The 23,329-nt window shown below is 54.4% G+C and overlaps 1 protein-coding gene across 4 annotated transcripts in view; it reads right to left on the reverse strand.

Moving 5' to 3' along the window:
• Window positions 1-23,329, reverse strand: part of JARID2 (jumonji and AT-rich interaction domain containing 2) — a 252,654-nt gene that overhangs the window by 2,435 nt on the left and 226,890 nt on the right. For all 4 annotated transcript variants that reach the window (XM_024565376.4, XM_053920239.2, XM_053920237.2 and 1 more), the window contains 10 exons: window positions 19,627-20,129; window positions 16,483-16,575; window positions 13,522-13,640; window positions 13,365-13,435; window positions 12,440-12,554; window positions 9,424-9,529; window positions 8,319-8,501; window positions 7,694-7,824; window positions 6,436-6,619; window positions 3,661-3,768 (listed from right to left, as the gene is read on the reverse strand). In XM_024565376.4, the coding sequence (XP_024421144.2) occupies window positions 3,661-3,768; window positions 6,436-6,619; window positions 7,694-7,824; window positions 8,319-8,501; window positions 9,424-9,529; window positions 12,440-12,554; window positions 13,365-13,435; window positions 13,522-13,640; window positions 16,483-16,575; window positions 19,627-20,129 (1,613 nt within the window). The remainder of the gene's footprint in view (window positions 1-3,660; window positions 3,769-6,435; window positions 6,620-7,693; window positions 7,825-8,318; window positions 8,502-9,423; window positions 9,530-12,439; window positions 12,555-13,364; window positions 13,436-13,521; window positions 13,641-16,482; window positions 16,576-19,626; window positions 20,130-23,329) is intronic.

Genomic DNA, 23,329 nt, shown 5'->3' on the forward strand with positions numbered 1-23,329 from the left:
CTCTAACTACAGTTAATTGTGTGTTTCCTACGAGCTGCATCCCAACCTGGGTCTATTCATTCACCTGAGGTACAAATTCCCTCTCTGTGTAGCCAGACGCACATGCCCGAGACAAACACTGCTAGACACGTCGGTGGGCTGACCACCAGGAACCTCTGAGTGGCCCCTACTGCCTCGTTGAAAGAGGTCAGCCTGCTGCCACCCTGGATCCTCACCTAAGAAGGGGAGGACTCAGCTCACTGCCTCCACAATGAGCATTTATGAGAAAAGACCCATGAGCTCATTGCCTCAGGTCCTCAACGTGGCTCAACACGTTTCCGGGCTGACACTCAAGCCCATTTCACCTGGTCTCAGAAATATGTGCAAACACTTGTCTAGAAATAGTTCTATTACTCCCTCCTCCTCTCTGAAGGGGAGATGGCAGGCACAACATGCATTCCTACAGTTCACACGAGACAACCATTTATCTGTTGGTATCAAAAATACATTTGTAACTCGGACATAAGTCAAAATTATCCATTTTTAAAAAATCACAGGAATATATCAAAATGGCATATATCCCTGACATACATTTCATGGAGCCTGCTGTGGGCCAAGGACGGAGGGAACCATGTGGACACAGGGAGGGCAGCACCTGAGGGCCAGCCAAGTCCCAGGCCTGCTAGGAACAGCAGCGGGCGGCTCTCATTATACAGAACAGAAAGGTGTGGAAGGCGAAGAGTGAAAGGTGTCTGAAAAGAAAGTCAAGGATGCCCCAGAAAGGGGCAGGACTGTCCATCTGTAAAATACAATCTCTGTGGCTGCTTAAACACTTAAACGTGTTAGTAAGGGATAAGTAGATGAGCTTCTCTAAAACCGAGTTACATGTGACTAAAGCCACCTCAACAGCACTAGGAAGACCACACTCTGCAGTCACAAGGGGACGTTCTGCCTTCACCCATGTGATCCAAGGGCCCAGACACTGGGGACTTGTTTGCTGGGCACTCTGGGGCTCAGGCCAAGAGTGTGTGGCACTTTGAAGCCATTTCTGAAATCCAAACCAGAGCTAGAAATTCCCCAATTTAAAAGAAAGCACAGTTCAACTCCTGGAATGGCCTTGCAGATTTTCATTTACTAAAATAAACCAGGCCACTGGCAAAGCAGGAGGCGTCTGAGCACTGACAGCTAAGTTTCAGACTGACAGACCTACACATGTGATTCTGCTTCCAGGAGTTTGGTCACGTCAGAACATCTTGCTACAAAGTCGGCAGGAGGCGGAAACAGACTCACATCCTGCAGAGCTTCGAAATCACCTTGGAGAGGCTCTGACTGCCGCCGGCTGCACTCTGCCAGTCACCAGGGAGCTGTTCTTACTCAGACACCAGGGGTTATTTTTAACTGTTCTGACATTTGCTGTTAAAGTGAAGGAGGGAGGGCAAAGTGATTACGGCCTTTGCTGAACATGCTCTTGAAAAACATCAAGGATGTAGAGATCTACTTTCAACTTTCCCATCTTACAACTTAGCCAAAGGCTTACACCAAATGTGACCCACGGCTGCAGCTCCCACATGTGCCCCATCCGCTGCAGAGTCCTGCCTGGGCACATGGCTGTGTCCCAGCTGGATGTGGTCGCCTTCCTCAGGGCTGACCTGGGATCTCGCAGTGAAGCAGAAGAGAGGCTCAGAGTGGCACCTGCTGTGGCTCCAGAAGACAGCAGGCAAGGGCCTGTGGAAGGGCCCCAGGCTGCTGCGTGTGCAGCAACAGACCGGCCAAGACAGGTGACCTGGTCCCCATGGCAGTCTGGATCCCCATGATGGGCTCTGGGTCAGTCAGGAAGTGAAAGGTGTCCTCTGTGGGGTAGGGCCTGTATTCCAGGAAGCTGCCATTTACATCTGAAAAGGCAACTGCACAGCAGCTTGGAAGCAGAGGGCAAAGAGCAGACAGAGGGATGCACAGCTCACTGCTCCCAGAGGTGAGAGCCTGGCTTCAGGGGCATTGCATGCAGTGCCCTCTGCGCATCCTCGGTTCATCCACGGGGAGCCGAATGGACTGTGGAGATCAACCAAGTGGCGCAGGAAGGGCCTCAGATGGAGCCAAGTAGGGGATCTCAGTAAAAATGCCTGAGGCACAGGAACCAGGAAGGAATGGAGGGAGACACATCTCAAAACTAAGGGGCAGAAGCACCAGCAGTGATGGGAACTGGCTGGGCCTGGGATTTACTTGGGAGTTGGCACCAGTGGGATTTAGAGAACTGGATGCTGAATGTGAGAGAAAGGCTCCCCGTTTTAGCTGAGGCCTTCACGTGAGGGCAGAGAGCCTAGCTCCTGCTGGATGCAATTCCCTGCCAGGCATGGAGCCTGAGGGAGCTTTAAGACCTGCTCCAGTATCACATGCCACGACCTTGCTCCCGGCCCTGCCTGGAACTTAACAACTGGCCAGCAGACCAGCCGATGCTTGTTGTGTGCTTTGAAATTATGTAATGATTCCTGAGAAGATAAAAGATGCCAAAATGCTGTTTGCAGCTTTTCCGTGAGGAGACAGGAGGTGTCGTTTCTGCCCATGCATCACCACACACCCGCCCTTGTGCCCTGCCCTGGCACAGTGCTGCAGGTTGTAATGGCCATTTTATGTGTGAGGACAGGGTGCCGGGTCAGGTATCACAGCCAGCGTGGGCAGGGCGTGACAGCAGACGGAAGACTCGTTTCTCCTCACTGGGACCTGATCTACAACAGAACTTCAGGGCAGAAACTCGCTTCCAAGCCCTATTAGCTGCACACTCCAGGGAAGTGCAAGGATGCGGTCAGCTGTTAGGAAAAGGACTGCACTGACTCATTACTTCACATCTGAGACTCCACGGGGCTACAGGCAGGAGGGCTCCTCTGGCCCTGTCCCTGCTGGAGAACACAATGAACCGACAGACCTGGTTTTGATGCCCTTAAGGCAGCCACAGCTGCGTCCTCAGCCTATCCCAAGTCCAGACAACTCAAAGCCCAGAGGGAAAGAAGGAGAGGCCCTCATTCTCCCCGAATCAGCGCGGGGTCCAGTCACCATCAGTCTGGGTCGGTCCTGCGATGGACGTGCAGAGGCAGCCCACTGTCCCCCTGGACCTGGGCCCTGGCTATAAATAACCGCACAGTCCCCCATTTTCTCAGCGCAGGCAGACAGCATGGCCCTGGGGACACCAGCACCAGGTCCTGACAGCAAATCCCTCATAAACCGAGGTCCTGGTGCCCAGAGATGCTGACTGAGATGCTGTCAGGGCTCAGGGGGTACAGAGCTGCAGCCCTACCCACAGAGGGGGTATGGGCAGGGCTCACCTACAGAGCCACGGGAAACAGAGGCAAAAACCGGAAAGAAACCAAGTTTGTGAAAGTGCATGGATTTCCTCAGGTCAGACTGAGCCTCGCAATTCCCCCACCTTGAGGCACACAGCTCCTTTCCCACAGGCCAGGCTCTGTCTGGCCAAAAAGCACCTGCAGCCGGCTGGATGCACTTGGCCTTAGGCTGTGCCAAACCGGGTCAGGTTTGGACAAGGCCCACTTGTCCCTACAGAAAACGAAGGCAGGTAACACAGCGGGCATTCCGTGCAGAGGCCTGTGCTGCCCGGGCACTCAGAACGCCAGGCCCCAGAGGCTGCATGGAGCAAGGCCTCCCTCCTTCCCCCAAGGGCCAGGGACTGACCTCATCATAGCGGTACATCAACTTCAGTCCTCGGCAGGACTTCTGCTTCTCCACGTGGCGCAGAGCGCACTCCAGGCAGAACACCACGTTTTCATTCTCCTGAACGACCTGCAAGGCAGACACACTCCTGGGGTTCTAATGGTGATCAGATAACGGCTGCCCAGGGTACAGGTCGCTGGGAGGGGCAACGGAAGCAGGGAGAGGTCCCAGGACAGTGAGTGAAGGCCTGTCCTTGATATGTTACCCAAGCTAAGGAGTGTCCATGACTCAAAACCACTGCAACTTAATGAAAAAAAAATCACCTGGAACAAGATCTTCAACTAGGAAACAAATAATTGATTGTCTCCAAATTGCACCTAAGGGCGGCCTCGGGTCCCCTCCAGATTTTGGCAGCATTTCCTGTGGAAGTTTCTAAGTGCTGTTAGGCTGGTGAAGGATGAAGTACTGATGCTGGTTTATGAGCTCTCAAGTTCTGAGACTTGTTCAAAAGCTACCCTGGCACAGAAGGTGTCTGAACGGATCTGGAGCAGGCACACGGGGCACACACCCAAGACACCTCAGCGGCTCAGTCAGTCCGGCTGGTAATGTGGAAGCTCTGCGTGCAGCCCACTGGGGATGCATGCGCCTTTGTCCAAACTCCGTTGCCACCGAGACAGACCCTCCTGCCAGCACCCCCGGAGCCTCCGGCTGCTGTATGAGCGCACAGGCCTGACCCCAAGGCCACGCAGAGCGTGTGCACAGTACGTGGACAGGCCTGACCCTCCAGACACTCAGCATGGATGGATCCAGACTGAGGGGCAGGGAGAAAGGACAGCTGCCTGCTTTTTGGGGCTCTCACCCCCACCCTGACTTTTGTTCTCATTCTGTGTTTAAAAATTTTTTTAAAGAAAAAAAAAGGAAACGCTTACTTAAGCCACAAGATGCACGAGGTTCCCAGGCCTTTACATATTTAGGGGAAAGACCTCGGATTCCTGGCTTCAGTGTTTCTAAGTAAGGACAAGAACACAAGCTGAAGAAATAAGGAAATGACACAGTGGCAGAAACATGTCACCTCTTAAAGATACTTGAGGCTAGAGACAGGGATGGACAAAAGTCTGGAACGATAAACACAAATGCTCAAACTTATTAGGAATCCAAGCAGTGAAAATTGTAAATATAACCTCAACGTTACCTGCGCATGTAGGACACATGCGCCGTAAAACAGTATTCGGGGTGGTGAGAAATGCCCCGTGATGGCTCTCAAGGCTCAGCTTTCCGAAAGCCTGCAAACGCGCCTACACAGTGTGGTGCTCAGAGTCCAGGGGGAGAGGGACTAGTGCCGCCTGCAGAGGTCACGACGGGGTCGCCCACACTCATGGGAATAACGCACTTATTGTTTCCCATGAACCATCCATGCTGGAGCAGAGGAATGAACGTAACTACGGAGGCTTTAGAAGTGACGTTTACAAATCTGGAGAAATAGCTATGGCTCTTTTCTTTTAAAAGGCTGAAAGGTTCTCGGTTGTATCTTTTAAAAAGTATTTGGGCAAAGAAAGATTAAATAGGAGAGGAGCGGCTGTTACGGACTGAACTGCCCACCCCCCCGCCAACCCATAGGTGGACCAGGACTACCTACCACATGTACATGTCTACCACACGGAGACGGGGCCTTGCAAGAGGTGCTGAAGGTAAAATGTGGGCATGTGTGGGGTGTAGTCCAATGTGACATGTCCTTGTAGGGACAGATTAGCACACAGACACGCACAGAGGGAGGACTGCGTGAGGACACCAGGAGACGGTGGCATCTATGAGCCAAGGAGCAGAGAGCCCTCAGAGGAACCAACCCTGCCGATGCCTCAATCCTGGACTTCCAGCCTCTGGCACTGGGATGACATTAAGTGTCACTGTTTGAGCCCATCTGTGGCATTTGCCGTGGCAGCCCCAGCAAATTAACAGAGCAGTTTCTCCCCTTCTTTGACTTCTCTGACCTCCCGGAGAAGCATCTCACTCAACAGGGAGTGGCTGAGTGCTCCATCTTCTCCACAGGGCAGCTGCCCAGTAAGAGGTGAGAGGTGAGCTGAAGAGCAGAGGCAAGGGCCATGCCAGCCCTGCTGTTCAGAGCAGCCCACGCACCCAGGTTTTCCCAGGGCCTCCGGCCTGGGATGGGGCAGGGTAATGCAGCGCTCGTATGACCCACGGGCGAGGCTGAGGTGGCGAGCAGCGCGAGGAGTCTGGCTGTGTTAAGCCCCTTGGGGCACTGTGCAGCAAACCAGAAAAAAGGGAAGCTGGAGAGGCAAGAGGAAGAGCTGGCTCAGAGAGGCAACTCTAAGCAGAGACAGAGAGGCAGGAGAGTGTCGCTGAGGAGAAACGTTAAGTTTTAACTGAAGACAGATTTCAGGGTCCTGAGGGGAAATGAGATTGGACACAAAGCCAAATGGAAAATGGGGAAGAGCCAAGGTCAGACTGGGCCCCATGTCAACTCAGGCAGTAGTGTGCAGGCAGCCTGGCCCCTCACCAGGGGACCCTGGGTGAGAGGGAGGGGCAGGGAGGGAGGCCCACCTCCTGTGAACATATAGCCCTGTGAACATATAGCTGCAATGAGCGGAGAGACCCTGCAGGAGGACAGGCAGAGCACAGCCCAACCCGCACTGGGTGTCCACTCTCGGTCTCTGAGACCCGAGTACTACGGACGCAGTGCCTGACCTCTGGAGGTCAGGGGCCTGGCCAAAGTCCGCAGCAGGTCCTCCTGGAGTGGACAGCACCCTCTCCCGGGTGGGGGACAGGCAGCAGGCTCACCATGGACAGGTAGCACAAGTGCTGGCAGATCTGACACCTCCTCTCCGAGGTCTCTAACTGCAGCCACTTTCGAGGCTTTTTCTTCCCATCCGCCACGGCGCTGTTGCTGTCGTGGCTGCCATAGCGGGCAGAGGAGTGGAGGCCCGCCTCGAACAGCTGCCTCCGCTGCCGCAGCTCTGTATCCCTGTCCAGACACAACACAGGAGCCGCCCTTAGCAGGCCGAGCACAGCAGCCTGGCCGGGTCCCCTCACCATCGCAGGGAACATGCCGCGCCCCAGCCAACTACCCCCCAAGCCAGGTGCACTGGCCTATCAGGGGAGGGACAGTGAGACATACGTGCTCACCTTCCCAAGGCCCCCAACTGGGGACTCATGTTTCTTAGTGAAAAGGTCAGGCACCCCCCAACTACCAAGGCTCCTCTGATGACTGGGCTCTGCCTAGGGTTAACGCGAATGCCGAGCACAGCGCACCAGGGGCACGTGGCAAACCCCCTCACTGCTACCTACGGGGTGCCCTGCCCCTTCATTCTGAGCCAAGAATGGATGTAACAAACTATTTGCTGGTATCGTCATCAAAGGTTGGACCAGCACGAGTCGAAATCCGTGTGCTGTGCGTCAGCACTACCGAATCTCTCTCCCGAAGCGACATGGTGGGAAAAGAGAAGAGGGTTACACAGGAAGCCAAGCAAACAGTCACACTTCTCCTCAGTTTCTGCCCTCATCTGCTTCAACCTCAGCAGAGCTCCTTCGATCACTGCAGGATGGAAGCCGGGTGGGTGAGGGCCTGGACCTGGGATTGGCAGCCACATTCAGGCCCGGCATGCTGCAGCTGATGTGTGCTGCCCACTGGCGTCTCACACACACATCACAAGCAGGTAGGCAAGAAAACTCTGGGGGGTAGGGGGGGGTTCAAGGGCCTCTCTGTACCCGCCCCCAACCTCTAGAAATGAGGCTGCGGCCACCATCTCTTCCTGGGCAGTGCGCTGCTGCGATCAGATGTGCTAGGGGGTCAGAGCCTGCCTCCTGGTCACTCCCACAGAGGAATAACCTTCTGCATCAGCATGTCAGGAAATTCTGATTCCAAACATCAAACTCAAAGACAGGAGGGGAAATTTAAAATAAAAAAATAAAAGAAACACACACACAGAGTTTCACCCATCTGGCCAAGCACCAGGGGGGCCCTGCCATTCAGAGCCCTGGGGTTGCCTAGCAGCCCAGCCCCAGCCTCAGTGCCTGGGGAGTCCAGGGTCTGCATTACCTGAGCTCATCCAGAAGGGCCGAGATGGTGCTGAGAGTGGGGCCGTTTTCCTTTTTTGCTTCCGCTTGTGCAATCTGATAGAGTAACTTCTCCATGGAAAATGGCTTAGCTATATGGCGACGCTTCATCTCCTGAAAAAAGCCATCATTCCTTCAGGACAGATTTTCATCACTAGGCAACTGCCAAGGCTTTTCTTTACTGGGTAGGGGACGCTATCTGAGTTTGGTCTCAAAGCAGCTGAAAATCGTACAACAATCTTGTCTGCCTGTGAGAAAGGCACCAGACACCAGGAAAAGCCATGGCTGTGCCACTGCCAGCCGCAAGGCAGGGGCTGCAACCTGAAAGTGGGTAGAGAATTTCTACCCATTTGAAGTGTCTAGTGTAGGTACCACCTGTGCAGTCCGCCCAATGGTGGGTCCACAATAGGACTCAAAATCTTTCTTGACACAAATAACCCCCTAACAGATCTTTTCCTAAGAAAACCTCTCAGCCACCCCCTAGAGGTTCCGAAAGCATTTTCTGAAATTAAATACATCTAAAAGAGGACAGGCACATGTTTGCGTGCCTGCGCGTGTACATGCATCCCCTGTGGTGGGCAGTGCCAACCAAGGGCTTGCCTGCCTACCTTGGCCGTCTCGAAGCCCATGCTTGTCCACTGGGTGGTGGCAAAGTGCACAGTCTCAGAGACGCTGTAGCCGCAGCACACTTTGGACACAAAGGATCCTGGGAAGCAGACGACGAACTGGCCGCTCTGCTGCACGGTCCTGTGCACCTTGATCCCCTCTCTGCACAGCACCTCCGGGGAGATCTGGGGAGGCAGGCCAGAGCTGAGAGGCACTCCCTGAGAGACTGCGCCCAGCCTCTATCCTGCCCCCACTGCCTCAGCCCCTTCTGTGGAAGCCCGAGCACTAGCCTCACCCACAGCAGGTGTGTTGCCGTGCACACCTGCCCTCCAGGTGGGCGTCAGGAGTTAAGAAGGGGCCTGTTCACGAGAAGACAGATTAGGTTTGGTAGTGAAGATTTTTTTGTTTCTCCTATTAAAAAAGATGTCTAATTCCTAAAACAACAGGAAGGAAGAGCTCAACTGGTATTGGGCCAACAGAGCCCCCCCCAACCCCAGTGCCTGACCACTGTGAGGACGCAGCCTTTCACACCACACCGGAGGCCTTCCTGCCCTGGCCCAGCACTGCCAGGGGTGGGAGTGGAACAAATCCCCAAATCTGGGAGGGCCACTTGGGCTGTCTCCAGAGCCAGGCTGAGCCACAGGGGTACAGCATGGGGCCCTTTGAACCTGCACCCCCAGAGGGGTTGCTGCTCAGCTTCTCTGAGCCAGACCAGGGGCCCAGCAGACGCAGGAGACTCAGGTAGGTGTCAACAATGGCCTGAGCTCAGGTATTAGGACACAGCTGAAGGCTAGAAAGACTCCCAGGAACTCAACTTTCTGAGAATAGGCTGGGAAGCCTTTGTGCCGAAGCCTCTGTGCCCAACCCTTAAGGCCAAGCTTTTCTGATCTATGGTCCAGTCATCCAGGTGCCCAGCAGGTGGAAATGAACAGAACCCACCTAGAATCAGGACCCCACCTTGCTGGACACCCCAGTGTCTGTGCACAAAGCAAGCCCTGAAACAGACGCATTTGGGGTTGTCCTCTTTGCCTCCAAAAGGCAGGTCAGCCAAGAGGTGACTGTTAAACAGCCCTGACCCTTCCCGTGCCAGGCAAGAGCTGCATGTACCATGACATTGCTCTCCAGCATCTGCAACCCGGGGGTCCCATTGGCTTGTAGCAGGGTGTGGACCACGTCCTCGAGCTTGCTCTCCTCCTCAGCAGGAATGCAATACCTGAAGGTCAGGAGACAAAGCAGAAGCAGAGACTTGACCAGGACGCTGGGCCTGGGGGGCAACGTGCTGGGCCCACCCTGCACCCTTCCCTCGGAGAAATGCCAAACCCAGGCCTGCAAAGCAGCCTCAGGTGCAGCAGAGGAGAGACAAATGTGGAGGAGGGGCGGTCCTCCTCCCTCCTGCGGTCCTGGGATAGGTAAGGTGTCCCAGCTCAGTGACCCATACCGCGGTTCCTAGGCCCGAGTCCACCCTACTCCCAGGGCAACATGGCTGCTTCCGCCCAGAGGAGCCAAACCTCATGCTCATCTTTTCTGCAGATCTGACCTATACATGAGCCAAAAAGCCTTCCAACCAAAAACAGATGTTTGAAACCCCATATAAATCAGATCCAGATACATCTGCAGACTCAATTAGCCTCTCGTGACTGCTCCAAGGCTGCATCTCATCACCGTGTCGGCGTTTGACACTGCTCTGTAACAGGAGGTGCTGGAATGCACGGGGCCCTGGGTCCTCCAGCCCAGGCCATCGCATGAGGGCCTGGCCCAGCTCGGCCTCCCAGGTCCCAGGGCTAGGGTGACCCACAAAGATGAAAGAACCCCTCAGTTCGCGGAATAGAGAAAGTTGGGAAAAGGAGTCCAGCCGGCACTCAGGCTGACTGCTGTTGTTAAGTTGTGGAACGAGAGCGGGTGCACCCAAGGAGCACAGGCCTCTCCAGTGAGGCAGCCACGTGTGCCAGAACCCAGCCAGCCCAGTGGCAGCTGGCAAAGCACACAGGACAACCAAACCTGCACGGGCCTGTGTCAAGCAAACTGAATGGCTGATGGGAGCCAGACAGAGGCGGCAGCTGTGGGGTGAGGCTCTGGACTACGAGGACCTCCTGGCTGGACTGAGGAGCCAACAGGGAAGACGATGGGGGGAAAGGGTGAAGATGTAGATGGAACTTAACTGACAGAAAAATCTGGAGCCTTCCTTCAACCACGGGGAGTGGGGGAACTATTGCTGATGTGCCTGAGGGCTCTCCAGGGGCACCCCTGCTATCTACAACACGTGTGTGAGGAGGGACTGTGAGGCCTCCTTGAGGCCCACGGGTGCCAGCAGGAGGCAGCAGGACATGTGCAGAGTGGACACCCTGGCGACACCAACCCTCCGTTTGCAGAGTCCTGACAGGACTTCGGGACACCACAGCACATGACGCCATCAACCACCAGTGATGACCAGATCAGGGGCCGCGGCTCTGGTGGGGTCATGACGTTGTACTTCTCTGGTCGTTCCTGACAGCATGTCCGGCTGTCAGGCCCAGTCAGGCCCAGCTCCAAACCTGTGCCTCCCCACAGGTCGCCCGCCCTTGGCTGCACTGAGGTGTCTGTGATGAAATCTTTCACTTGGAGGCCAAATCCTAGTTTCAGCTGCTGCACTGAAGTGGTTTTTATAATGCTTACGTTATTTCAATGCCAACATATTCCGTTACTGATTTGTGATTTAAACCCAGGATTTCTGACCTAAATCACATGTTTTAAGAAAAACCACAACAATAAAGTTCTCTGATCACATCCCAGCCTCCTGTTTATTCGCCATCCATGAGGCGTAGGGATCAGTCCTCAGAAAGCCCGACTCTCCATTTTCCCTATCTGTGATTCAACATTATTTCACCTCGTCACCCTCCTGGCCATGGGCCCGTCACACCAGTTTCAGATGAGAAACCAAGGCTGTGCGGGGTCTTGGTTGTGCTGGCGCAGGTCACAGGCCTGGTGGGGCTCCACGAACCCCACACCACACCCAGCGCAGCTTCTCCATGGGGAACAACACGGAGGGCACAGTGGCTCCGGGAAGGAAGGGGCCACACACTCTCCCCAAGTCCAAGCAGCCACTCTGCCCTGAATGAGAACCAACCGCTGTCCTTTCTCGGCTGCACGGTCTGCACGTACTCTGCACCTAGGCCACCATCCCTCCCTCTCAGCCTCCACAGGCCAGCAGCCACTCACAGACCAACAACCTCCCTGCCCACAGGCTTCCATCCGGGTCAGACAGGTCCTGCCGCTTCAGCAACAACCACTCCTCACATGATGTGGCTCAAGTGGGGCAGCATAAGGAGGCTGCTGCAGATGCTGGCTCCTCAGAGCTCGACTCCCAAGACTTTGTTTATTGTAACAAAGAACGCCTCATCACCCCATTAGGACAACAAACACAGTGTGGGATGAGTGTGAAGCCAGTAGACTGTCAGATGACAAGACATCTGATTATTTGCAGTAATTTCCCATCTGCCCCCATAAACAAAGGAACCAAAGAGCCAGCCACTGGCTAGGCCAGGTTAGAGGTGACAGGCTCGCAGGTGGGCACCACAGCAGAATCCTCCCCAAGAAACACAGAGACATGTGCACGGGAGACTATGTGCTGCCGGACACAGCAAGGACTCCATTTCCCACAAAACCTACTGCCCCGCAACCTTCGAGGGTTGGGAGACAGTGCTGTAGAGACACTGCACTTGGCAACTCTTGAGGCCAGAGAGGGAGAGAAGGTTGACGGTGTGGTCACCACCACCAGTCACACTGCGACACTCCTACTATTTTTCAGCCCTAATATGAAACAAATGCTTGGAAATCAACAGCAAAAAAAAAATACCCTAGAAAAAAAATTAAATATAAGCAGGTAATTGACCCCCAAAATAAATAAATAAAAAGCACAAACAGCATATAAGCACATGAAAAGATACTCATCATCAGAACAAATTAAATATTCTCCACCACCTCCAAGCCCTCCAATGAAAGCAGGAAATCCCACGCGGAGACGCTCTGAGAGGAACTGCAGGACACACTCAGAAAAGCAAGTTCTCAAAGCTACCAGCCTGTGCGAGATACTGTGAACCCCCCATCCCGCCCGCTCTCCCAGGCGCCCCGGGGCTGGCCCACTCACCAAATGCAGTCAGCACCAGTGTGTAAGTAGTCAATGTAGGGAAGGTGGTTTTGGTCTCGAGACCAGCATGAGGTAGAAAAGACCATGCCAATATTTAGCCAGGGAATTGTCACTCCTAACACGGAGAGAGAGAAAATGGCATTTTGAAGCACAGCACCACATCTCTAAGTAACAGCCATCAGAAATCACTTTCTTCTCCCCAAATAAGAAGAGAAAGAAATGGGATTCAAAACCAGAGAGACAAAACCCAGTGAAAAGAAGGTACTTGCTCTTTCCTGCATACTTACTACACACAAGCAAAGCCAGGGCAATGGACACTGTTACAAACAGTAATAGACAAGCATCTTACTTCTTAAGTTGGCAGCAAGGTGCCCCAAGGAACAGGACCATGATGAGTGCCAGCAATACAGCAGCCATGGGCTGTCCCTCAAGGCTGAGAACAGAGGTGCCAAACCTCAGCTGCTGTGCTGGAGGCAGGAAGTGCACAGTCTGTGTCTGACGAGGCCAAGAATAATAGCTTCCACCTGGGTATGCAGGGTCCCAGCCCTCAGTGACACCTGGCTTTCCCAAATATCTGTACAGAATGTATCACTTAGGAGCCTACAGGAGTCCAAAGGAGTCAGGGCTTCAGATTTGAAAATACACCGATTTAAAGGTGAGAAGTTGGCCACTAAGCACCTGCCCAGCTTCTAGATGCTGTGATTTGTTCACCTTTCCACATATTTAGGGACTTCAATTACAATCCTATTTCTCTTTCCTACAAATCAATGCTTTTACTCTATCTACTCTATACCTAATTCCCTATCCCTTTCCAGCTATGCTTAAAAGGAACTGCCCGGCTCCAGTCCCGGTGAGGGGACGCTCGTTCTTCAACCTGCTGAGGGGGGACCTCTAGGCCCTAAGGCAGCAGCCAAGTCAGACTTACCAGGGACAGCACCGAGGTGACGCAGGATGGACCCTGTGTTATTGGGGAGGACGGTGAGGTTCCATCCATGCCTGCCAAGGGAAGAAGAGGGACATCACAGACTGGCAGGGAGGGATGCCATCCAGCCCCCAATGTGCACAACAGAATCCAACTTTACCTTGAAAAGGGTTCAGATTTCCCCACCGGAAACCCGCTGCCGTGAGTGTTGGTGTCCACCTTGCCACAGTGCACTGCCACGTGGCAGTCCTTCTCTTCCACTAACCGCCAGTACTCTTGCTGTAGGGACGGAGAGGCAAGGACAGTCAGGCCGTTCACTGTGCCTGAGCCACAGGGCACAGGTCAACCCAATGTGAGGACACTAATGTACTGCGCAATGACACAGCCCCTCGCAGAACCGCCTCTAAGAGGCCACGAGCAGGGCAGAGGAAGTCGAGGCCCCTCTGCAGGCCGAGCCCAGCACTGAGAGCGGGGACTCGGGCACATTATCTGCACACCCGCAGTCACTGCTCCACCATTCCCAGCGGCTAAAATCGAACAGAGTCGCGTCCATCAAGAGATGAATGGATGAGCGAAAGGCAGAATGTCCATGCTGCGGCTATCATTTGCACTACAACACAGATGAACCCTGAAGACATAAGGCCACGTGAGACACGCCAGGCACACGAGGACAAATACCGTACGAGTCCCACTTACATGAGGTGCCCGGAGAAGTAAGAGTCATAGACACTGAAAGCAGGGTGGTGGGGTCTGGGGGCCCCAGTCAGGGGGGCACCGCACAGTGGGTACAGTCTCGGTTGTGTAGGGCGAACAGCATTTTAGAGATGGAGGGGGAAATGCTTGCACCCACCTTACACCACTGAACTATACTCTTAAAAATGGTTAAGAGAGCCAGTTTTAAGGTGATCACAATTGAAAAATCATTTCCACAAAAGGGGGGTAGAGAATACAATGGTAAGGAGGAGGCTGAAGACATGTCACTATGGTCCTTGGAAGGAACTCAATAAACCTCCAGCTCCAGCACCCTGACAGACACATGCCTCGCACACCTCCACCGACACCCACCCTGACTTCTTCGCCAGGCTGGCAGCCCTGGCTGCATGTGAGGAGGGTCTGAGGAGTAAAATTCACGTACAGCCTGCAGACCACGCCAACTGAATCAGACGTCAGTTTAAAAACCTTTCCAGGTGGCCTGATGACTGCGCCTGAACAAGTGTGGGGCAGAGAGTGGGTCAGGAATGCGTTTCGCTAGCAGGCAGGCAAATGCGCCCGGCTTACCGTGAGGCAACTCCCCACACGCAGAGGCACTGTTTCACTTTGCTCTCAGTTATCATTCCAGAAGCACAACTTCACCTTCCCAATCTTAGCAAAGCCCACTGAGCTGGACCCACCCTTCAAGGAGGAAGCCTAACCAAGAGCTACTTGGTATCACCAAGACCAAGTCAGCCCAGAGAAGTTCCACCGGCAATGGCACACCAGTGCCCACACACCCTGCAACTTCCACAGCGAGGGACCAGCCTGGAGGGGTCAAAGGCCCCAGGCCGAGAATAAACTCACCACCACTGAAGGCCTGAATGCCTTAAGCAGATTTCCTTGAATGTAAGGAAGCAATAGTCTGGTTGAGGGGACCGGTGACAGTCCCAGCCCTGCCACCAGAATACGAGACCAAAGGGACCCCTGGCAGATTAACAAAAGTGTGGGGAGGAAAGGGCACCCTGCTGAGTGAGGGCCACTCCAGCAGCTGTGCGCTGGCCTCAGCTGAGAGGAAGGCCCCAGAAGTTAGACAGCCTAAGACGAAAAGTTTGGATTTTAGCAAATCTTCCCTTTGTGTTTAAATATTACGTAAACACTAAAGCAAAAGCCAGACTTTCAGAGAGAATGAATGCTCCAGGAAGAAACTAAAAACAAGCTAAGCTTGCCTCGTGCTGTGGATGGTGTGAACCCTGCACCTTCAGGGACGCCCACAAGGATGGGTATTGTGTGACGAAGGCCTCTTTTTCCAACAAGTCATGTCCTTTCTCTGACATCTCTAACACAAATACCGCAGGCACTCCGGAAGCAACTGGGATGGCCACATGTGTCCCAGAATCAGGGCCGCCTGACACTGTGGTTGGAGGAATGTGGCGGTGGTGGGGCCGAAGCTGGGAGACAGGCGGGGAGTCAGGCTGGCCGCAGCGTGGCATTCAAGGGCAGCCCCAGAGCACAGAGCTGGGGCGGCATGCGCGCAGCATTAGAGACCCAGGCCCACAAGTGATGCCAGCAGTGCCGAAGGAGAACACCGAATTCACCAAACTGGGAAACTAGGCCCGAACACCCAGGTGGAACCTGCCACGCTTTTGATGGTGACTGCCTGGCAGTCCCACTTCTGGTCAAGTCAGGGTTGGGCCCCCTAGTAGTCGACCTGGCCTTTATCCAGAAGAGGTGGCCCCGACCCCTGAGGAACGCACGATGTCTCCGTTAGACATTGAAAGACAGGCTGCAGTGGACAGAGCCTGCTCCCCACCCACAGCTGCCCTTAACAAGTGACAGGAGTTTGCTTTCTCTCCCTGCCAGGACCCAGTGCTGCCGAGGGCCCGCCAATGCCAGCGTCTGGAAGTTCACACACTCGGCTGGGCCCTGGCCAAGCGGAGGTAAATGGAAAGACCTGGTCTCCGTCCTGGAGCACCTCACACAAAACTCCCCCTAATTGGTCTGGGCACAGAGGCACTCACTATCTTTCCAACCTCGCACTAACTCAAAGAACAGAATTGGCAGAAGCATAATAATGGCCATCTGCCAATCCCACTAATAAAACAGGGCAGGAGAACAGCACAACTATGGTTTCAGGGAATTCCAAACATTCTCCTGCATAACAGACACACAGAGGGTGGCAGAGGCAGCCAGCTGGGGGGACGCCCGGCCCACCCTGGCCTGTATCTCTCCGCCTCTGGTTGGGGTAAGTCAGGGACAAGCTGGGAGTCTCACTCCCTTCATTCCACTTTTTTTTTTGACTCTGAAGAAGTTTAGATTAACTGGAGTTAAAACTGTTGGCTGCCCCAGTACACAGAAAACAGTCAACCCCTCAGGTTTTCTCAGGCCGATGGGGCCGGGGCACCACACGGTCAGGACGAGCTCGGCTCACCTCAATTTCAGCTGGTGCGGGCTCCTTGCTGAAGCACATGTTCATGATGTTTCTGGCTGTTCGATAAAACGTTGTTAAAGAAACAGACCTTCCCTGGAAATAAAACAAAAACAGAAGAGTCCGGCGTAAGCAACGTAGCTGAGCCCTAAGCCCACACCAAGCCAGCCCCAGCCACCGGCTCTGCCGGCACCCCCTCGCAGCTGGGCCAGTCTGTGCCCCGAGTTAATACAAGCAGAGAAGGCAGGAGCCTCCTCAGTGCCGACAAAGGGGGGTGAGGACACACGGCCGTCGTAGCTACAGGTGCAAACAGACCGGCATGTGGAAGAAACAGGCTGTGCACCAGGAGGCCACAGCAGAAGCACATTTGAAACAAGAAGTACACTTACTTCCGGGGTCCTCTCTTTAAAGAGCAGCTTTCACTTTCTGGAGAAATGGGTACAATGTGGGAAGAGGCAGAATCCCTCAGTTCACCCATGGGAGGGGAGGATACAGGGCATGGGCCACTGAAGATACTAACAGCACTAAGACGGACCCAGGAGAGAAGCCTGGAGATCCTGAGAGACAGAAACTTAGGGCGACTTCTATACCCGGGGGGTCCTCGTCATGTGAAAACCTCGTGGATCTGAGGTGACAGAAGTAACCTGGTGACTCTCTTGCTGTCCCACTCACACCTCCCCAGGGAGGGCACACAGTGCCTTTAGATGCCGAACATCCTGCCCCTGCTGCCCTTTCCCCAGTGACGTTCAAAAGGACACGCTCACTCAAGTCACACAGCTCACTGTTCTCCTTTGAGAGTCCCAGGTTAGACCCTGTTTCCAACCTGTTCTACAGAATGTTGTGCTGCGCAGAGACAAACCTGTAAGATTCAAGCTTTTTGCTCTTTTCTGACCTTAATTACAGAAATATGGGCTGAACTACCTGTTGTATCTCAGGCCTAGTTCAAAGGGCCTCTGAGAGAGCAGCGCTCAAAAGCAATGCCCTCTGGCCTCGTGGAGCTTCCTCTGCCCAGGGAATGCAGCCCTCAAACATGCAGGGACGCTGGGGAGGCACGAGTGCCCCGAGCCAGGGCAGACTGACAGGGTGCTGAGAAGGGTGGCTGTGGAAGGTTGCCCTGATGAAGTGACACTGGAGCAGCCCCATAAAAAGTACCAGCTCTAGAGTGCGTGACAGTGTCTTCTTGCCCCTGGAAGGACAGCCAGAGCAGCCGGTGTGAAGGTTCTGGCATTTGCTTTTCAGCTTTGTTCAGTGACTCCACGGGGTGCCAGCTCAGGGAAAACACTCCTGCACAATTCCAAACTTCTCCTCAAGTCCTGTTCGTTACAAAATGAAAACCTAACTACTGGGAGGGACTTAATTTTGCACTAAGGCACAATCCGTGGCCCCAGGGTGACGCAGGCCCTCAAGCACCCAGTGGCTCTGACCACGGCACCACAGCCCTGCTCTCAGATTTTTGCGATGAAATGTAAAAATACCTTTTACCAAGCATGTTTCCAGAAAAATTCTTGCTTGGATCCAGCTCACTCCCATAAAACTCGCCTCCTTAAAGTAGAAAATATCTTATTTCATGCACTGGCTATTCAGTCATAGGATTTGACGAGCGGTTTCAGTCGAGGAGGGCTTCTCAGGCAAACACTCAGGAAACACAACCCAAAGTGCTCCTGAGTTTACAGCCCATGGGCCACCTTCTCCCTTCTCATAAAACATTTAAAATGTGGAATCAAAGGAGCCACGTCAGCAGAGGACAGACAGACATTCCCTACCCCCACCGTCCCTGTGAGGTAACGTGGGAAGTGGGAACCCTCTCTGGGTCTAATAATAGAAAAAGTTCTGGACAACCTCTTTCTGGAAAGAAGGACAGGGGCTAAAGCCCGGCAGAAAAGAAGCACGGCAGTGGGTGGTCAGAGGTGGGACTTCCAGGCATGGACTCAGAAAGGGCAGGGGCACAACTGAGCTGAGTCTCGGGCTCCCTGCGTGTCTGTGACGGACCCGGCATCACAAGTCCGCGTTGGGCTAACCAGGTGGGCACAGGCCTGGGCCTGTCTCCAAGCGGGGATGGGAACTGGGGAGTGCAGCTGGGGGCAGTGATAACCCACAGCAGGTTCAGCACGTAGCAGAAACAACCCCCCAAACACAGGACTGCCAGACTCTTCGGGGTGGGAGAAGGGCTGTCAACTGAGGGGCGCCAGGAGACCACCAAAGAACCCTTCCCTCCTGGTAAACCCAGGACTCGGACCCCTGGGTATGGTCCACGTACCCATCAAAGCCAAGGCAACCCAGCAGAGGCTTCTCTTAGCTCTGCCCCGGGTGCCCCACTCACCCTGGCAGGCAGGGGAGGGAGGTGGCCCCAAGACTGGCTTTAGAACCAGCCAAACAGGAGACCATGGTCGCTGCGGCTGAGCTGAGGCAGGCGGGCTGCCAAGCACAAAGCCCCCACAACTGTGCCTCACAGGACAGCTGGTGCTGCAAGAAGATCTGGCAGAACTGGGAAAACACGGTGCGCATTTCAGTTTGCCGGCTCTCCCTGCCTCCTCCCTCTGCAGAGCTTTAATGGTGAGATGCAAGGTGATAACTCTATCAGGGCCTCTCTCCACAGAAAGAACTGGCCAAGCTGGGCTGGGGGGTAGGGGGAGGAGCAGTGGGCTATGCAGAAAATAAACACGGAGGCAAAGAAAGCCAACACTCCAGCCCGCACAGGGTCTGGTCCATCGCTGTCAGAGAACCCCCAGGCCTGAATGGGTAGCTCCCATCCTCCAGGCCGAGGTGGGGTACTCAAAGGGGCAGGCTCAAAACTGTGGGCAAAGGAGAAACTGCATTTCCATCCTAGGTACTTACTGGGTCCCCAGGCTTTCAACAGAGAGACACTCCAAGGCCTGAAGCAGGCAAGTGACTCAGCCCACACTCACGGCTCCCAAAGGGCAAGGCAGGACCTGCTGCAGCTGGCCAGATGCCCCAAGGCCTGGGTCCTGACCACACAGCCTCCCCACAGGTGGCAGACATTTCTCTTTGCCACATTTCCCAGAGAAAGCACTCTGGTGGCTTCAGGACCCCCAGAGGCCATCCCTGTGGGTGGCCCTTACCAGGCTACACCAGGCGTCTGAGGGCCCCACGCCGCCTTTCCCTCACTGCAGTGCTGGGGCCCCCTACCTTATATATACACTTGTGGAAGTCGCTGAGGATGCCTTTGTCCTCCTCCTCTTCTTTCACCACTTCCTTTTCCTGAGCAAAGAGTCGCCGCCGGCCCGTCTTGAGCTGGGCCTGGCCCACCTCCTTGAGCTTGCTGCGAAAGCCGTTCCTGTGGGCCACGCCATTGATGAGCCCGTTCTTAGGCTCGAAGCGGGGCAAGGGGTGGAACCTGTTGTAGTCGTGCTCCGTGTGGCCCTCCAGGGGTCCCTTCCGCTTCTCCAGGATCTCCTTTTCCATCAGCACCTCCTTCTCCAGCCGCCGGTGCTCCTCAGGGGACAGGGAGTCGTAGGACAGCAAGTACTGGCAGTAGGCCTCCTGGAGCTTGGCCAGCCGGTCCTGGGCAGTTTTGGGGATACGCAGCATGTCTGCTAGTTTGTTCCATTTTTTGAGGTCAGTCACTTGCTGCATGCCGCCCATCTCATTAATCAGCCGAAAAAAGCAGGCCAGGTCGAGCTCACAGCCTCCTGGGATAGTAAGGGGGAAACACAGGGTCACTTGGTGGAAAGGACCATGATCAAGACCCCCTCCATTCCCCGGACAGTCTGCCGGTGCCCATGTACGCCAGGAAGCCGCTAGGCTCCTGGGTCAGAACAGCAATCATTTCTGGCCGTCAGAGAGCTTAGTCTATGCAGATGGACCTGAAGACAATCCTGGGCCCTACGGGGACAAATACATATGACTGAGGGGCTGCAGAGTAACAGGGGCTAACGTCATAGGTGGGGTGATCGGGAAAGGCATACCAGGAGGTGACATTTAAGCAGAGGCCCATGGAAGCAGAGAGTTGGCCACGCAAATCCTCGGGGAGGGAACGTTCCAGTGTCTCTTCATGCACTGGGGAATTCCCTTTTAACACAGCTGGACGCAGGTGTAATGAGACCCGGAGCAGCAGCCCATCCCTGGTGAGGGAAGGGCAGGGCCCAGGTTGTGCCATTCAGCCCTACCGATGTCCCAATGTCACCTGGAGCAGCTATGATGTTGGAAATCACACACACACAGCATGTTAGTCCCAATTCCCCTCCTAACACCTCCATGCCTAACACACACACACCCACCCAACACAAACACACATCTAACACCTAACATACAAACACCCCCAACATATGCACACCCAACACACACACCCCCAACATACATGTATGCTTGAGGTTGCTTATTTTCAATCCCACAGGATTCCAGGGTGACAAACAATATTCACAAGGGCACCCAGCAGTCTGCTCTTTAATGCCTCTCATCACGCACTCAGAGGGACTGCTCATCTCAGAAGGATGTGGAGGCAAGTTTTCACTCCCTCCCCTGGTCAAATTACAGAGCTGTGAAGTGCACGCCCACTCAAATATGCTGGAATGCCTACACAGTGACGGGATCGACGGGACCTGGAAAAGCAGCCTCCCTCTGGCCAATAATGGGGGGAAATCTTCCAGAATAATCATGCCCTGGCTTTTAAGAGGTAAATGCGCAACAAAACGCTAGGTAAGCAAATTAAAGAGGAAGAAGCTTTAGGTCCTTGGACAGCAAGAATATATTTACATCCAGTACCAAAGGGAAAGGCAGCAGGACCCCTGCCCGAGATCAATACCGAGGCCAGAGGAGGGCTGGGTGTCACAGGACCACCAGATGCGTGCATGGACCACCTCGGGCACATTACAAATAAGACGGTGGGCGGGCAGCCATTTAATCGGCTTGGTGGGATGCTGGACTTGGTTGTTTGTGAAAAACGTCACAGCCTTGGGGAGGAGATCTGCCCGACACCAGCAGACTCTGGGCCTCACTCCGGGGCTGGCAGCACAAAGCACTGACCTGCAGAGGCTGAGAGTGAAGCGAGTCACCCTGATGTGCCACAGTGGCTGAGATCGCAGGTCTCACTGGACGGGGAGGCAGCTCGTTTGCCTTTTTCTCTAAGACCATTATCATCCAAGAGCAGTTAAAAATCCACACAATTCTTGCAAATCCATTAACGACTCCTCACCCATCATGATCAGCCCGCTCACAGGGCCTTCAGGTTGCTAACTGGTAAAGTACCTCCCTCACCCGAGTCCATGCTGACACCACTCCCTGCAGCACAGCAGCTTCCCAAGGGGCTGGGGTGCTCACTTCTTTCAGTGAATTCTGGGAAACCGCTTCCCCTTGCACTTGAGAGGTACCCGCGCTCAGACCCACGTCCGAGGCCCCTATGGTAATGGGCCAGGTTCGGGCAGCCCTCTGATGGAGAGCGACAATGCTTCACACGCCCAGGCACAGGCAGTGAACACCCACACCAGCGCCATGTCTCCCTGACTTCTGCTGCTGTAGGAAAGAGTCATGGTTAAAGAAACCCTACTCAGAACAAAAGGTTGCTGCCTGTCATCATGACGTCATCACCTGAGGACTCCACCTGTCCCTAACAGTCCAGGGCTCAGGTGGGTAGTGGGGCTCAGACATCTCACAGCCTGGTGCCGCTCTGAGTCACCGGATCCCGTGCTCGCAGGGCACAGCCCACACCACTCTTGGCCTGCTCCTGCAGCCCCCTGTCACCGTCTGTCACATGCCATCCCTGACAAGGGAGCATAAACCCAGAATTAATTCAAATTAAGTGATTCGCACTCAGGCATTGGCCCTGGCAGGCACCTGCTGAGAGGAATAATGAAGCCTACATCTCACAAGGAACGCCATCTTCCTGCCAGTTTCTGACACTTAAATGACTATTAAACATCTCCATTCCTCCCAGACTCCAAAGAGTCAAGGTCTCCAAAATGGAGGCTGGAACGTGCTGTTTCATGGATCTAGAGCGGAAAGGGAAGTGAGTAAACTGACCCAGCCGTCCCAAAAGGAAACTCTACTCCACAGAGCCCACCTGTCCCTGACAGAGTGAGTGAATCCCAGAGGTGCGGGATCCAGGAGAGGTGCGGACTGGGGAGCTCCAGATGACCTGTGTGAGTGGACGCCGCTGGGGCCTAGGGGCCCTCAATGCCAGATGTGTGCTCACTAGGAGTCACCAAGCCGAGCTCTGCGACCGTCCCAGCCACAGCTGTGCCTCGTCTCGGGAGAAACGTGCACCTATTTCCTGACCTGTGGGCTCCACGAGGGCCAAGTTGGTCACCAAAGACACAGAAGCTCAAGTAAAAATGAGGAGGATGAAAAGACAAAGATGAGACCACAAAAGAAATGGGCTGAGGTCTATTAAGAGCTTGTGGCCAGAATATGTCCCCAAATAGTCATATGTTGGATCCTAGCCCCTCCTGCCTCTGAATGGGACCTTGTTTGGAGAGAAGGTCTTCAGAGAAGCATGTTAAAATGGGGTGCGTCCTACCCCATGTGACTACAGTCTTTATAACAAAAGGAAGAGACACCAGGGGCACACACACAGAAGAATGGCCACAGAGAGAAGAAGCCATCTCCAGGCCAAGGAGAGAGGCCTCTGGGGAGCCATCCCTGCTGGCACCTTGATCTTGAACTTTCAGCTTCCTGAACTGTGAGCAGATAGCTTCCTGCTGTTTCAGCCCCTAACTCTGTGGTACGTAGCTAGGGCAGCCCAGCAGACAAACCCACGGCGGCGGCATCCCATCACCCCAGACACTGCTCTGGCCCCTGCAGGCAATAGGGAACACCCGGCAGGGAGAGCACAGACCCGGATACCCACGAATGCCCAGGACCTGGAAGAAAGGGGTGTCAGCTTCCTTCTGAGCAG

The sequence above is a fragment of the Desmodus rotundus genome, chromosome 3 (genome assembly GCF_022682495.2).
Source record: "Desmodus rotundus isolate HL8 chromosome 3, HLdesRot8A.1, whole genome shotgun sequence".
Taxonomy (NCBI): domain Eukaryota; kingdom Metazoa; phylum Chordata; class Mammalia; order Chiroptera; family Phyllostomidae; genus Desmodus; species Desmodus rotundus.